Genomic DNA, 15,787 nt, shown 5'->3' with positions numbered 1-15,787 from the left:
TAGATGAGTGAAAAACAGAATCTCTGAACACCAAAGGATGCAAGAGTGAGATGTTCCACTGCAAAAAGAAACAGATGTGGAGAAAGTCAGGAGCATACATGCATGTGCCTCTGAGTTTCAAAGGAGAAGGCTAGCATCTTCGTTTTCCCCTCCAGAGTCTTGGCCTTGAACATCAGTGGCCAGCTCAGTTCTCACCTGATATTCTAAAGTCACTCAAGTTTTGGGGTGTGTTTGTGTGTGTTAAGCAATCAAGCAATTGCTGTTTCCTTGGGAAACTGTTTCCTATGGGGAAAATTTAATGCATTGCCTTTGTAGGCTGGAGCTAGTACAATCATATTCTGATGGTTTATCAAATTGATTTGGCTATAGCTCAGATTCATTTGATAGTTCAGATTCAAACACTGAGTTATTTGTATAAGAATGATTCTCTTCCATTACCAGTGTACCCACAGTCCTATAGATAGTAAATTGCCTTTTTATTCCGCCTGGGATCATGAAAGAGAGGTCTTCTAGCCATCTGTCAGTGTAGTATACACCAGAAATGTGCTCTCACTTATGGAAATGATTGACCTGTAATAACATCTTTGCTGGAAAAATAGAAATTGTTCAAATCAAATTTGTGGCACTGGCTATAACACACTTTATTAAATGGGGCACAGAGTGCAATTTAACTCCTGCCTCTCCTGACTCGGTGCCTTATTACTGACAGCTATCTCCCTTTTCGCTTTGTGTCTCAAAAACAGGAATCCTAACAATGTTGAAACAATTTAGGATTACTAAATCTCTTCAGCGCCAGCCATCATCCCATTATGTCTCCTGTTAGTACTTTTCAGGATTTAAATTCTCCAAACCAGTCACTGCCAAATACAGCATGTGCTGAAATGTTAACCAAGTGACATCTTAAAAAAAGAAAGTCTGCAGTCATTAGACCAGCCTGAAAGACAAGGATTAAAAACAGCAGCCCACGACTAGCCCTCCCTGTATGTCCAGCCCACCAGCCCTAGGAACCGCATCTGTGATAAACCTTCTCAGCCATTCCCTGAGCACACTGGCTCATGCATGTCCTACATTTAGTACATGTTGACTGAGCACCTACTGTGCATCAGTACTGTTCTGGTGTAAGGGATGTAGAGATTTAGAAATAAACAGTGTCTGCCCTAAAGTATCTCATTCTGGTCGAGGGACAAACGTCATTGCCCAGAACAATATGCTCTGCAGAAATTTTCCTCAGGAGGCTATAGTAACAGAGCAGATGCCCAATAAATCTTTGTCATGTGATACAGTGACTTTAACAGATGAAGTGACAGCATGTGAGGAAGAGCGCTTATTCCTCACTTCCTGCAATAGTCACTCCATTTGCTTCCTACCTTCAATCCTTTTTCCTTCCAATGCACTCAACATGGATTTACAGGCACCTACTATGTGCCAGGCTCAGGGTTCTATAGACTCATCCTACAAAAACACAGCTTTCAGTGAGTTGTTAGTCTGCTCATTATAAATTCTGGGCTCATCTACCTGGCTCTCCAGGTTCAAAGATCTAATCTCATTTATTTATTCCTCAAAAAATCCTTGGTCAGAATAACCATTCTGAAAACCCCTCATTCGCTATGCTTTGTGCTCTGGACCTCTCTCCAAGCCCACTTTCAGCCAATAGTCCTAATAATCCACTTTCATGAAGATATGAGTACCTGACAAGGTCTTACTTTGTTACCCCTCCCACCCCATCCCAGCCCCCCACTGGACGTTTGTGTCCTAAGCATGGAAAGTGCTTTTACAGAGAAACTGCAATCAAACATTAGACTTCCAGTCCTTGAAGAAAGATCGTAGCCAGGGAAAAGAGAAAGAGTTTTAGGGGAACAGAGAGCAAAAGTGGGAATATTTGTAGTTCAGTCTCAAACCACACTCAACAATATCCACTTATCTTTGTCCCTGCTGATATAAATTTCTACGATTTTTCTTAATCCATGGAGATAACAGAAACATTTTTCGGCCTGTCCAAAACTTGGAAGTCTTGATAGGTCCCATGTTTACTCACTCCAGCAAGTATCCAGCAAGCTCTAAGTCAACCCTTCTACAAAGACGTATTTCCCTATCACCCTGGAATCACCTTGCCAAAGACAGCTTTACTGACATGAAAGTGACTCTACATCCCTCTCCTACAAACCACTCCCTCCTTTCAACATCCACCAGCAGAAGATCTGGATCCCAGGACTCTGACAAGATGCCTTGGCCTCAGAGCAGCAAAGCCACCTAGTGCTAAAGACAACAGCTTACGTATTTCGTAGCTGTGATAGGAGCAATCTGCAATACAAGCTAGCTCCAGAACACTGAGAAGGCAGAGGCACCAAAGCTTCTCAGTCTCAGTCTCAAAGTTCTCAGTGCGTGAGTGCTTCTCAGGCACTGAACTGTATTCAGATCAAGCCACCCAACACATTACTCTGCTGCTTCTCTCATACACGTCTATTTGCTTGTAAACTTTGCACAGGTTGCTCCCTTCCTTGGTGCCTTTGATACTCTCAGTTACATAGAGTTGCCTGCTGCAGAAGCACCATTTTGCTGATCAACCTTGAAATCCAGATTTCCTCTCTCAGTCTGCCTTGCAGTCTTCTCCCTTTAGCTCTCCTGGGAGACTTGTTCCAGCTTCTCATCTATATGTACTCTGATGCCAATAATGAACCATCTCTGCTCATCAGAGGACTATCTACTGAGTAGATTTCATGAGCCCCGCCCTGTGCTCAATACAACGCATAACACCAAAGTTTGTAAATAATCCCAGCTCTCAGAGCATCTGAAATCTGAGCAAAGACACAGGAAAAGTCCAGCAGTATGAAACAATAGAAGAGATAACACAAGGTGGGAGATCCTTTGAAACTGTCAGAAGTCAGGGCACATCACAGTTGACTGGGGTGACCTAGTTCTTCATCTCCCATATCCTTGTTCAGTGTCACTCCCCAGACTCTCTTCAAACAAATCAACAATTTTCTGGGGGCTTACTATGTGAAAGGCACCGCTGAGAATGCAAAGGGTGCTCCACCATCAAGAAGAGATAAAAATGCAAATACAAGGAGCTAGTATATAAAACAAAAGCTAGTAAGTGATGAGAAAGGCATAAAATATACAGAATATAATGTTATTGCACTCTTAATGGCTTTCAAGGAAAAATACCTCTACAACTATTAAAAATGATGGAGATGACAGAATCACAGAGACTTCAGTGGGAGTCTGGGATCTCTATTATGGGCATAAAGACTATCCTAAAACTTAGCAGCTCAAAACAATCATTCCATTTTGCTCATAATCGTGTGTTTCAGAAACGTGGGTGGCTTGTCTCTGATCCATGTGATATCAGCTCAGGTGGCTGGGGTGGTCTATGTGCAAGTGGTCCTTTCACTCCTGTGCCTCATGTAGTGAGCACTACTTCTCCCTCTTTCTCCTCTCTCTCTCTCCCCCACCCTTCCTACACACACACATACACACACACACACACACACACACACACACACACACACAGCATCTCATCCTCCAGGACCTCTACACACAGCTTGGATTTTTCCTAGCATGGCGGTCTCGGGGCTTTCAGAGTTCTTCCATGGCAGCTTAGGGCTTTGTGAGACCAATATAGAAGCTGTCAGTTCTCTGAAAGCTAAGGTCCAGAGCTGGTAAAGCAACACTTTCATCATGCTCTATTATAGTCCAAAGGCATCACAGTGCAGCCTGAACTCAAGGGAAGGGCAAGTAGACCCTGCATGGGAAGAGTGTAAAGAATTTGCAGCCCTCTTTAATCTACCACAGTATATGAGATAAGAGCATAGCACTGCATGGAATATAAAAATTTATTTTTAGAAATCTTCGCTTAATGTGATTTTTTATATATATTCTGAACTCAAGGGGGGGAACATAACTAAGAAAAAATAGTCCCCTGTTTTATATTGCTTGCTTTTAAAAATATGAAAAATGTTCATGGCAGGTAATGATTGCCCTGGTTTCAGTTGTTCCTGAAGGACTTCTTTTTATACCTTCATCTTATTCCTCAGATAGAGCCTTGAACTGTTTTATACAAAATAGGCAGTCTGCTTTCTTTCACACTTGAGGGGGGAGAAAAGCCAGGTGAAAGAAGAACTTGGACACAGAGACCAGAGCAAATGTCAATAGCAGAACTGGTCAGTGGAACAATGGTGTGAAAACAGAAACTAGAGATTTTCTAGGGCAGGGAAGGATGTTGAGAAGCTCCAGAACAATGGGGAGTATAAGTGGAGAGCAGGCCAGCGTAGCTGGATCACTGAGCAGTGGGGACTTGAGACTTACCACAGGAACAAAGATTCATGGATCAGACTCTTGTTTCCAGGGACCTCATCTCTGAAGGATCCTAATACTTCAGAGATAACCAGAAAGACACCTTGGAACACCAGAACTTTTACCCTATGGTGATAGCAATGACTGTTGTGAAAAGTGGTTCATTCCAGACATATGTGGAAAGCCAAGATGTTCTGCGGAGGGTTTGCATATGGGGTGTGAAAGAGGAGCCAAGCATGCCTTTCAAGTTTTTGCCTCAACAATTGGAGAGGCCGCAAGTGGAGGTTTGGGGGGATAATCAGGAGCTCAATTTTTAATACCCAAGGTTTGGCCTTCCCATCAGACATCCAAGCAGAGATTTTAAGGAGGCAGTCCAATTTAAGAGCCTACAGTTCAGGAGAGAAAAGACATATAGGTGAGATAAGTATAAGTGATCCAACAACATATAAATAGTGTTTAAGCTGTAATATGAGGTGAGTAAACCTATAGATTAAGTGTAAAATAGAGGAAAGAAGTCTAGGCTCTGAGCCCAGGGGTACTCTAACAGCTGGCAGTTGGGGAGGAACCAGGGAAGAAGAAACATCCAAAGCATTAGGAGACAAATATTACCAGATACCAAGCAAGTCACCAGGAATATCTAAAATTCCTAAATTGTACGTACCTAAAACATTTCCATAAATATATAAAGCAAAAACTGACAAAACTAAAAGTAGTAGTATACAAATCCAAAATTATAGTTGGAGATTTTAATGCACTTCTCTCAGCAGTGATAGAACAAAATAATAATAATAATGATGATGATGATGATAATGATAAAATAAATAAATAAACCAGTAAGCACACAGAAGTACCTGAATGACAGATGCCAAGTTTACCAAATTTGTCAGCACTAAAAAGGAAGGGACTAAGTGAAATATACGTAGGTGTTAAATAATGTAATCATTAGCTCTCGAACATACAACCTGCCTAATATCAAGCAGAGGAGAAGCAGTCTAGGCATTAGTATTGATAGGTAACCACTACTACTAAAGGTAGGACTTGAGCAAGTGAGTAGAAGCTGGACCCTCAGCAGATCTAATGACGGTTGAAGTCATAAAGGAACTGTTGCTTGAGATAAAGGATAGATGAGAAATGCCTTAACTTTTACCCCTCCTCTTAGCCTCCAATCTCCCACCAGTTTCATTTGCTGAACCCTCCAAAGTGGAGGCTATCTGGGAAATGGAACCTGCAGAGGCCATCCCTTCTGAAGTACAAAGCAGAGCAGAGAGAAGCGCACAGAACAGATGTTAGAGACACCAGGCAAATGACCCACACATCACATCCAGGGCTTTGTGGGGTTTGTTGTTGTTGTTTGGTTTTGTTTTTTATTTAGCAAAATATTTTATTTTGGAAACAAAGCAGAGGGTTTGGATCTGAGTTCAGTTGGTGTTGGTCAGGTTCCAGAGATCCCTGCTGATTTGCCCAGAGACGCCTACAAAGCAAGAACAACCGTGTACTCGAGGCAGAGACACGGGCAGAGAGAGAGACACAGTCAGACAGAGATGTTTAAAGAATAGCCATCAGTCATTAAGGGCTCTCTTCTGGCCAGAAGTTTCTTGTGTACTTTTAACTCATCTAATTGTCCCAACAACCCTCTGAGTTAGCTAGGATTGTTATCATTCCTATTGTATGGCTGAGGAGAAATTACATGACTTTACCAAGGTCACAGAGCTAATAGGTAGAAGGGTGGGGCACTTATACAAGCTAGTCTGGCTGTGCTCATACTTACTACTCTGTCGCCACTTGCACATCGTGCTGAGGGTACATTTACTGCCCCTATAGTATGGTTTGTTTGTTTTTTTCTTGACCTTTTCTGAAATTTGGCCGCAGATTCCACCCCTAGCTCATCACAAATATTTTTGTAGCTGACTTTACGGTGGGAAGGAAATGCCTTCAATCCCTCAGGTCTCCACTAATACGCAGAGTCCATTTCAAGACAGACTGTAGGATGGGAGATGGCGGAAGTTAAGCCCCAGGTCAGGCAGGATGTGAGTATATCTGGGAATCAGAGAGGCCTGTTAATTAATCAGAGAGGCCCGTAATAATCATGTTAGGTTTACATTTTATCCTTCTAGAGACATTTCAAGAACCAGGATCCATTCCCTGCCCAGCTACGGCTTAGAAAATCTTAAGAAGCTGCGGGCCAGATCAACATACAACTTGAAAAAGCTCCCCAGTCTGGATACGTTTGTTGCACTCATGGAGGCCAGCCTCACCTACCCTAGCCACTGCTGCGCTTTTGCAAACTGGAGACATCAAATGTAAGTTTTCCCATGTCCATCCTTGAGCCCCACTCTGGCATTTCTCCGATGCGGAACTTGGTCCACAACTTCTATGTATCTTGAGCATGAAGAGAATCCACTTGCAGAGACCTCCCCAGCAAAAGCCCTTAGACATATTCTAGATCAAAGCTTCAGTACTGTGAAGGGTTTCTAATTTTCTTCAAAATGGGCTCACAACAGAGGGCTTCCCACAATGGTAGATCACCTTCCAAGTATTAAATGAGGCAACATGAAAAACTCCAAACATAGCACCTGACTCATAGCTGATGCTTAATGAATATTTATTTATTCCCTCTTTCCTTAGTACCAATATGGATTTATTGTTCTAGTCCCACACTCTGCCACCTGCACATGTCCCAGGAACCACCCAAGTCAACTTTGGAGGGGAGAAGCCTAAATGCCATACCAGAGACTGATGCATACATGCACAATACATCGCAACCCCTCTAAGAAGCCCCAGTCCATCTTTGGAGATTAGCACCTCACAGGGAGAACAAAGATTGGGACATCTGTTCACTTCGGCTTTCAAGGCTGGCCAAATTTGAAGAAGCCCAGAAAAAGAGGGTAATCCAGACAGAGACAAAAACCAGGAGGCAACTGGTTAAAAAAGATGAGGTAATCATACAGAGGATCTAGACAAAGTGGAAAGGGAATATTTTGGAGAAGGCACACAAAGGTTCCAGACATTGAAAGGATCCATTGCAGATAGAATTTACTGGATATCAGGAGTTCTCAAAGCTCACATCCTCCCCGAGCTCACTGACACAACCCATGCCACACACTCACACTCAGATGATGCCTTGTCACAGAGTTTTCCTGTGTCATCATTGCACCACATGGTACAGTCTCCTTTACTGTTCAACCTTTAACAGACTTTCACCTGTCCGGGTAGACTTAATCCCTGCTCAAAAGCAAGATAAGGTAAAAACAAAACAACACAGGGTATCTATCTAAAATGTTTTCCAAGTGACTAGGAGTCCACACTCACCCATTTGAAGGATTTGAAGAAAAGGGACAACTTCTCAGAAATACCATGCCTCAGGGAGGAACTATCCAGAATCAGACACTCCTCACACAGAAACACAAGGGTCAGGGAACTTCTTCCTGCTGACTAGAATGTGTAAGGGCTTGGGCTGAGGCACAAGGTTTGCCTCTTCTATATTCCAGACAAGAGTTATTCCAGCCCGGGGCAAGAAAGATACCAATTCACTAAGAAAACCCTGGAACTCAACACCCTTCAGGAGAACTCTCAAGGATGTCAAGATCACTGTGAGACTCCTCAGTGCTAACACACCCCAGAATAGGTTACCTAACTGCTGCTCAGCCTCTGTTGGTCTTGCCACCCCCAGGCAGCATACACGCAGCTTCAGGGTTCCTCCCAGCCAGCAATCTCCAGGTCTCTTACACCACCCAGGGACTCCCTGGCTCTCACCCTTTCTAGGTCCCTACTACAATTTATAACAGCGCCTGTCTGGTACAGGAAAGGAGAGCCCTACCCCTCTCCTAATAAGAGGTGCCAAAACAGAGTAACAAAAATTGCAGTGGGCGTTTAGTCTCTGTATTCAACACACTTACTCACAAACACAAAATAAAATAAGTATGCTATTCATAAGGTAACTGTAGGGCTTTTTTTTTTTCTTTAATGGTGTCATTTCATTGTATACCATAGTAGGTATGGTTTAGTAATGATATTCAAGTTTAAAACTGTATGATACAATTGTCCTTCCAATCCTCATTTGGCAACAGTGCCCAAGATATGTCAGGCCCTTGTGACTGTGAGGTTTTGGCCAATATCCCTCCTGAAAGACCTTGTTAACTGCACACCTGATCTGTCCTTGAACCACGTAGCCCTTTGTCAGAGTTTTGCACTCAGCTCGCAATGTTACTTTGTTCATTTTCTGATGTTAGTTTTATTTAGGCCTTTTCTTCACAACTAGATTTTAAACTGATACACTGTGGCATAGACATCTAAATCCTCACACAGGGCCTGGACCCCAACATGAACTCAGGAATTCACCGCAGTCATTTGTCTTGGTATTGCTCATACTGGCTACGTTCTCACCACCCAGCTCTGTGATTCGTTGTAACTTTATCTCGTAATTCTCGCAAAGGCAATAATATTTTTATTCCCTCCTCACAGAGGCAGAAACAGAGGCTCAGGATAGTAAATAACCTGACCAACCACAACCAAACTGCCCAAACCCTCTGCTTTGTTTCCAAAGCTCAGACTCTAGGCCACTCTGCTATACACTTCCCAAGAGCCCGTTCAATGATTTATCAAGGTCCAAGAACACCATTTTTTAAGATGACCTTAAACTGAATTCCCAACTCTTTATGATGTTTATTATTTGCTAAGATACTGCAAAGGCAGGACTACTTTCCCTCATTTCTATTTTTGTTTCTATCCTTTTCTAAGAGACATACATTGTTTACCTTTTCTATACTCGGGTGGTTGAGTCATTTCTGTTTCAGGAAAGGGAAGCATCAATATTTAAAATATGTTAGTAGCATTATCAACAGTAAGAATCTTCACAGAAGCCAACATAAGCCCCAGGAAGTGAAGACTGTCTCTAGGTGGTTAAGTCAGATCTGTTTCAATAAATGGAATTGTCATCTGTAGGTACCAGCTTACTTTCCGTTCTTAGAATTGGGCTGGTGCTAATCCGATGACAGGGTTTAGGAGTCACAAGGTAGGTGAAGGACCGTAGTGCTGCTTTTGTCCTCCCTATACCCATCTGAGCTTTGCCTCACCTTTCTCGAAGATCTCTGATGAAACCTCCACTCCCCCAGCTACTCTCTCCTTATAGGGGACTCTTTCAAGGGCTTAATACCTACTTCCCTACGTGTATGAGATTATGTTAGGGTTTGAGAGCAATGAAGTCACTTAACATTGTTGTGAATTTGCTTCTCAGGGAGGGAAAGTGGGAGGAAGTATAGAGGGTCTTGTGAAATTTTTTTTTCCCATCCAAAAACAAACCCAGTGTAAAACATCGCCTTTCCTTAAGTCTTTGCTTCAAAACAGATTACCCCATCTCTACCTGCACTATTCACACATAGATAGGATGTTTATCCTCTGGTTTTCATTCAAATCCCTTCTGCAAGTACCTCTATTTTGTTGACTAGGCCTCTTGTATGTTTGGGCTGAAAGGAAAAAGCAATACAAAAATGTGAGCCCAAGAAGAGCCAGTTCCCCAGGGAATAAATTATAATCTTAGAATGAGTTAGCACCATCCCAACCCACTTGCAACCTATATTTGCTCTCTCAGCAGTTAGTAGGTAACTATTTAATATGAGAGAGTCTGGTTTACCTTGCAGACGGATATATACCTGAAGACTACTGTGGCTCCTGGAACGTGAGTCAATAGAGAATAATTTAGCCTCCATAACATTTCAGGCAAATCACAGACCTCCCACTAGGCTGAGTAGCAGAGAGCCAGGGAGGGGTGTTGGTTGGGAATGGACCACAGACTGCACTTCTCTGCTTTAAGTAGATAAAAGAAGCAACTAAGTTCTCATTTCAGTCAGGAAACAGTCCATATCTTCCAGCAACAAGAGTAGAGAGTAGAGGAATAGCTTTATATCCTACTCAGGCATATTAACAGATAGCTAAATAGAAAGGGGGAAGGCAAAGGGTGGAGTAGATATTAGGTCTGTAAATTATTCGCACTTAACAGCAAATCTTAGCTAGTCCCGGGCGCCTTCCTCCCACATTCAGGTTGTGGCTAGATGGCTTCCCCAGTGAGCCATCCAACTCTAGGAATATACACATGAGTTGCTCTGTTCATTTACAGTAAGCACCATTAACCCTTGTGCTTAGACTCAAGGGCAGACAGACTGTGAGAAGGGGGGGGGGAATAAAAACAGAAAGAAACCCCATCATTTCTACCCTGTGCAAAAACAGTGATGTATTTGCCATTCTGGACGCAAGATGTTGATCCTGTTCTTTTTGTATTTTTCTAGCTCTGAGCTTCACCCAATTTGCAACAAATCTATTTTAAGGCAAGAAGTCGAGGATATGACTCAGGCTAGGGGTCAGAGAGTCTCTTTGGCAGAAGATGAGGAATCCAGTTACACCAAAGGATTTGACATGATGTACAGTGAATTTGACTATGACTTATGCAAGGAAGTGGTTGATGTGACTTGTTCCCCTAAGCCAGATGCATTCAATCCATGTGAAGATATCATGGGGTATGATATTCTCAGAGTCCTGATATGGTTTATTAGCATCCTGGCCATCACAGGGAACACCATAGTGCTGATGATCCTGATCACCAGCCAGTACAAACTCACAGTCCCCCGGTTCCTTATGTGCAACCTGGCCTTTGCCGATCTCTGCATTGGAATCTACTTGCTGCTCATAGCCTCAGTTGATATCTACACCAAAAGCCAGTACCACAACTATGCCATTGACTGGCAGACAGGAGCAGGCTGTGATGCTGCTGGCTTTTTCACAGTCTTTGCCAGTGAGCTCTCGGTCTACACTCTGACAGCCATAACACTGGAAAGATGGCACACCATCACCCACGCCATGCAGCTAGAATGCAAAGTGCAGCTCCGCCATGCTGCCGGTGTCATGCTGCTAGGCTGGATTTTTGCCTTTACAGTTGCTCTCTTTCCCATCTTTGGCATCAGCAGCTACATGAAGGTGAGCATCTGCCTGCCTATGGATATTGACAGCCCCATGTCACAGCTCTATGTTATGTCTCTCCTTGTGCTCAATGTCCTGGCCTTTGTGGTCATCTGTGGCTGCTATGCTCACATCTACTTCACAGTGAGAAACCCCAACATCGTGTCCTCCTCTAGTGACACCAAGATCGCCAAACGCATGGCCATGCTCATCTTCACGGACTTCCTCTGCATGGCACCCATCTCCTTCTTTGCCATCTCTGCCTCCCTCAAGGTGCCCCTCATCACGGTGTCCAAGTCAAAGATCCTCCTGGTCCTGTTCTACCCCATCAACTCCTGCGCCAACCCCTTCCTCTATGCCATCTTCACTAAGAACTTCCGCAGGGATTTCTTCATTTTGCTGAGCAAGTTTGGCTGCTATGAAACTCAAGCCCAGACTTACAGGACAGAAACTTTATCCACTGCCCACAACTCCCACCTGAGAAGTGGCCACTATCCTCCAGGTCTCAAGGTTACCAATTACATGCTTGGCCCTCAAAGCCACTTAGCCCAGAACTAAAATATTATGAGCAAATATCTTAGTGTTGAGTGATAACTCAAGTCTCACCTTTGATATGGCATAGCTGACAGTACTTCTGCATACTCCAGTCTAATCTTCCTAGCACAGCTAGAAGGTGGATTGCTTAGGAACTATTACTCCATATGATCAATTAGGAAGCTCAAGTAGTAACAACATTCATAATTAAAATAATACTACATTTGTTTTATCCTTTACAATGTTCACAGTGCTTTCGTTCAGATCTCAACTTTTACAGATCCCTATAAAAGTTTTATTAAATGGGCAAAACAGGAATTACTCTTGGAGTTTTATAGACAAGTAAACCAAGACTCAAAGGCTTAAGTGACCTGTTCCAAATGGCTTGGCATGTCAGAGGCAGAACCAGGATTAGGTGTTGTGGTCTCCAAATAACTTCCAAGGGAAGCAGCACAATATTCATTCACTCGTTTGACAAATATTCATTGAGTACCTATGTGATGGCTTTGTTATGTGTCAACTTGAATAGGCTGAACGTCACTACCCAGAATTCCCTTATGTGTTTCCCATCAGGGTGCACCACAGGGAAGGTTCTTGGGAAAAGAAATCAAGGGAAGCTCCAGCCACTGGCTGATCAGCTGATATAGCTCACTGCTACAAAGCAGCTACCGGGCGTGCAAGTTCTCCACCTTCCCCTGGATCCTCCTTTAGGTTCTCGGACCCCTGAGCCAGGTATATGTGCTTCAATCCACGATGAAGAACCCCAGCTTCCGCAAAACTTTTTATGAATAAGGGGGGAGTCAACAAGATGGAAATAGGGTTCAGTTTGATCTCATGGGGTTCAGCTCATGCTCTATCTTCCAGCACGTTTGCCATCTTACCTTTATCCCTGCCTCCCCTCTGGACTTAAGCTCTAGCATCACATGTAGAGATGACATCCTTATAGAGAATGCTTAACCAATATTCAAAATTGCATTAGCCAAGTCCCTGTAACAAATATTTACTGCACACATGCATGCATGCCTTGTTCTGCTTCTTTAGATGAACCCCAATTCGTAAAAGATAGAACCTACTATATGGCATGCATATAGGTTATAATGTTAAGAATATAGCAGCTTTGGAATTAGAACAGAGATTTTATCCTAAGTCTATAATAAACCAGGATAAAGCAGGACATTACCTCTCTAGGCTCTGTTTCTTCCTTTATTAACTGGCATTGGTTTTAATTCCTACCTATTGGTCTCATTATAAGAATTGGGTAAGAAAATGGGTACTAACAGGATTGGTAAATTTTAGTTTACTTCTTTCCATGGAGACCAATGCCTGGACTAGTGCCCAGTTCTCCTAACCCTTAATCTAGAACTCATTCCATTATACCATATTGTTCCTGATATATAATTATACTTCCTGTATCTATTTTCATAAAAGATACCATCTGGATAACCTGGATCATAAATACCAACCATAAATCTTCACCAAGTACTGTGCCATGACCACCTCACAAAGTTTTGAGTCTCCTCTCAGAGTATCCTCTTTCCTTGTTAAAGGCAATCCTTCCTCCTCTTGCTCTATGGCAAACATTTCTTAGCTTGGTCCCAAATGCATTAACAAGAAGTCCTTATACATCTAAAAGAAAAAGCAATCATCTCTGCCTATGTGCCCTGGCACCATTTAGATCTGTTATGAGCATCACATAAAAAACAGAATGATTATCTTTAGAAATAATCTAGACCTATTTTATTCAGTCCAGTAACCACTGACGACATGTGGCTACTGAGCACCGAAAATATGGGTAGCCTGTATTGAGACATGCTGGAAGTGCAAAAGGCACACTTGATTTCAAATAGTTAGTGCAAAAAAAAATAAAAAGAGGGATGCAACTCAGTAATTTTTGATACTACCTACTAAAACAATGTTTTAGACACATTGAGATAAATGTATTTAAAATTAATTTCATCTACTTCTTTTTGCATTTTTTTAGTGGAGTTACTATAACATTTAAAATTACCTATGTGGGTCATGTTTGTGGCTCATGTTACATTTCTGTTGGAGAACAGTAGTCTAGTGCTATATGAAAATAAAATATTTTTCATTTAGCATTTTCCTCCCTGGTCCCCATACCAGTTTGCCACACTACGGACCTGTCCCAGTTCTATCTGCAGTCATACTTCTTCCTTGTTTTTGTCCAAAGAGACTATGCTTCTGAATTTGGACTCAAAAGCAAGTAGAAGCTAAATTAAAAATAGGATACAATATTAATTATTTCACAGCATAGCTGTGGATGACAAACTGGCTTAACAGATAATGGTTCTGAGAGGCAAGAATATGCTTAAAGATAAATACACAACCAGAGACACTCATAAGACTTTTGTTCCATCGTCCTATCACTCCAACGCTTCCTGGTAAGAAAGAAAATTTTTCTCAAAAAAGCAAACATATTTATAGGGAGCTAAATTTAGTGCTTCTAAACTCTTAAGTCTTAAGGGAAAAGCATTTCCTCCATTTCCTGTATTTGAGTAAAAACAGTTGGAGTCCAGTGTACCAATCACTCTTTTCCCATTAAAAAAAAAATAATTATAGCAGCAACACTTGAGGCTAGCCTCCTGGAGTGATGCTTCAGTCCTAGATTAGTAACTCAGATTATATATATATATAAAATCTCCAAAAAGAAATTAAAATGTTATTCCAAGTTGTTTTTATAAAACTTGTATTTCAAATCTCTAACACCATAGAGGACCCTATATGTCCCAGAGATTTATCAAGTACCCATGATTCAAGAGGTGATACTGAAGATATTAACTGTCACAGCCTAAGTACTAATGTCTCAGAATGAACACTGGCTGTCAATAATGCATTTGGCCATCCTTGTGCAAACTGGCTGACTGGCAGCCACTCTCTGCCACTCTCAGACTTCAACCTGGACCTGCTCCCATGGCTCTCTCCTCAAACTTTTACCTACCATGAATTCCTTCAGTTCCCATCCTGGCCAGCCCCTCCTATCACCCACCTCCCCTCCACCTTTGCTACAGATTCTCTTTCACTGCCTGAAAGCAGTCAGACAATTAGAATCCTCCTCGCAGGGATCAGAACAGAGAGTAAATTAGTAAATCCAGAAGCTTTTACTGAGAAGAATGAAATGATGAAGTAGGTACCCAGATTAATACAATTTTTATCTTGCCACATACAGAAATGGGACTGGACAGAAATGAAGGGAGGGCATGACACTCAAGATCATACTTTACTACAGAGCTCAGTGTATGTTAAACATGGACAACCTCAGACCTTGTTTCTGGAAGGAATACATGGCACGAGAAATAAAACAAGTAGAAAGGCTCTTACCTCCATCACCAGTGTGCTGGAGAATTGCTTATCAGAATTGACACTCTGCCGTATTTAGTCCAGCATCATATACCGTTCATCAGAAAATGAGAAAAAGATGACGAAAACTAACTTTTTTACTCTACTGTGATGGCCATAAGCTTTGGATTCACTAAGTCATTTTTTTTATTTAGGAAACTTTGTTTCTATTAGGAAAGTTTACAAAGACAATCAAGGAATGAACTTTCCACCCTCTGGATAGTAAAGAGCATTGGAGAAAGACAAATATATTGGGTGTCTTGTCTGTTTAATATATAACATTAAAGAAACTAAAACTTAGCATAAAATAAAGCCCAACCATGAGGTTGAGCTTGCTGGTTCCCATCTAAATGGTTTCAGCTCAAGTAGCAGAAATCCCAACTAAAAGTGGCTTAAACCATAAGGCCAATTCCCTAAGATGATCCAGTCTTGGATGGGCAGCTTGGTGGTCTCAATAATTCAGGACCTTTCCATGTTTTTGCCCTGCCATCCTTAGAGTATTCAGTCAGTATTATCCCTTGGTAGCAAAGCTGTACCAATTTCAGATGCCACATGCAAACGTGATCAAATCTAGACAAAGATAGATCTTTCCTTCCCTTTATTTCATTTTTCAAAGGAAAGAAAATTTCTCCCAGAAGACCCTTAGCAAACATCT

General features: G+C 42.1%; 1 protein-coding gene across 2 annotated transcripts in view; it reads left to right on the top strand.

Annotated features, from left to right (window-relative positions):
* Positions 1–14,280, top strand: part of FSHR (follicle stimulating hormone receptor) — a 163,023-nt gene extending 148,743 nt beyond the window's left edge. For both annotated transcript variants that reach the window (XM_045077815.1, XM_004752846.3), the window contains exons 9-10: positions 6,408–6,593; positions 10,575–14,280. In XM_045077815.1, coding sequence (XP_044933750.1) covers positions 6,408–6,593; positions 10,575–11,799 — 1,411 coding nt within the window. In that variant the 3' untranslated portion in view covers positions 11,800–14,280. The remainder of the gene's footprint in view (positions 1–6,407; positions 6,594–10,574) is intronic.
* Positions 14,281–15,787: the final 1,507 nt, after the last annotated feature.

The sequence above is a fragment of the Mustela putorius genome, unplaced genomic scaffold (genome assembly GCF_011764305.1).
Source record: "Mustela putorius furo isolate JIRA1106 unplaced genomic scaffold, ASM1176430v1.1 tig00000224_pilon_pilon_pilon, whole genome shotgun sequence".
NCBI lineage: Eukaryota > Metazoa > Chordata > Mammalia > Carnivora > Mustelidae > Mustela > Mustela putorius.
The sequence above is the reverse complement of the archived record's forward strand: the minus strand, read 5'-3'. Positions and strand labels throughout refer to the sequence as shown.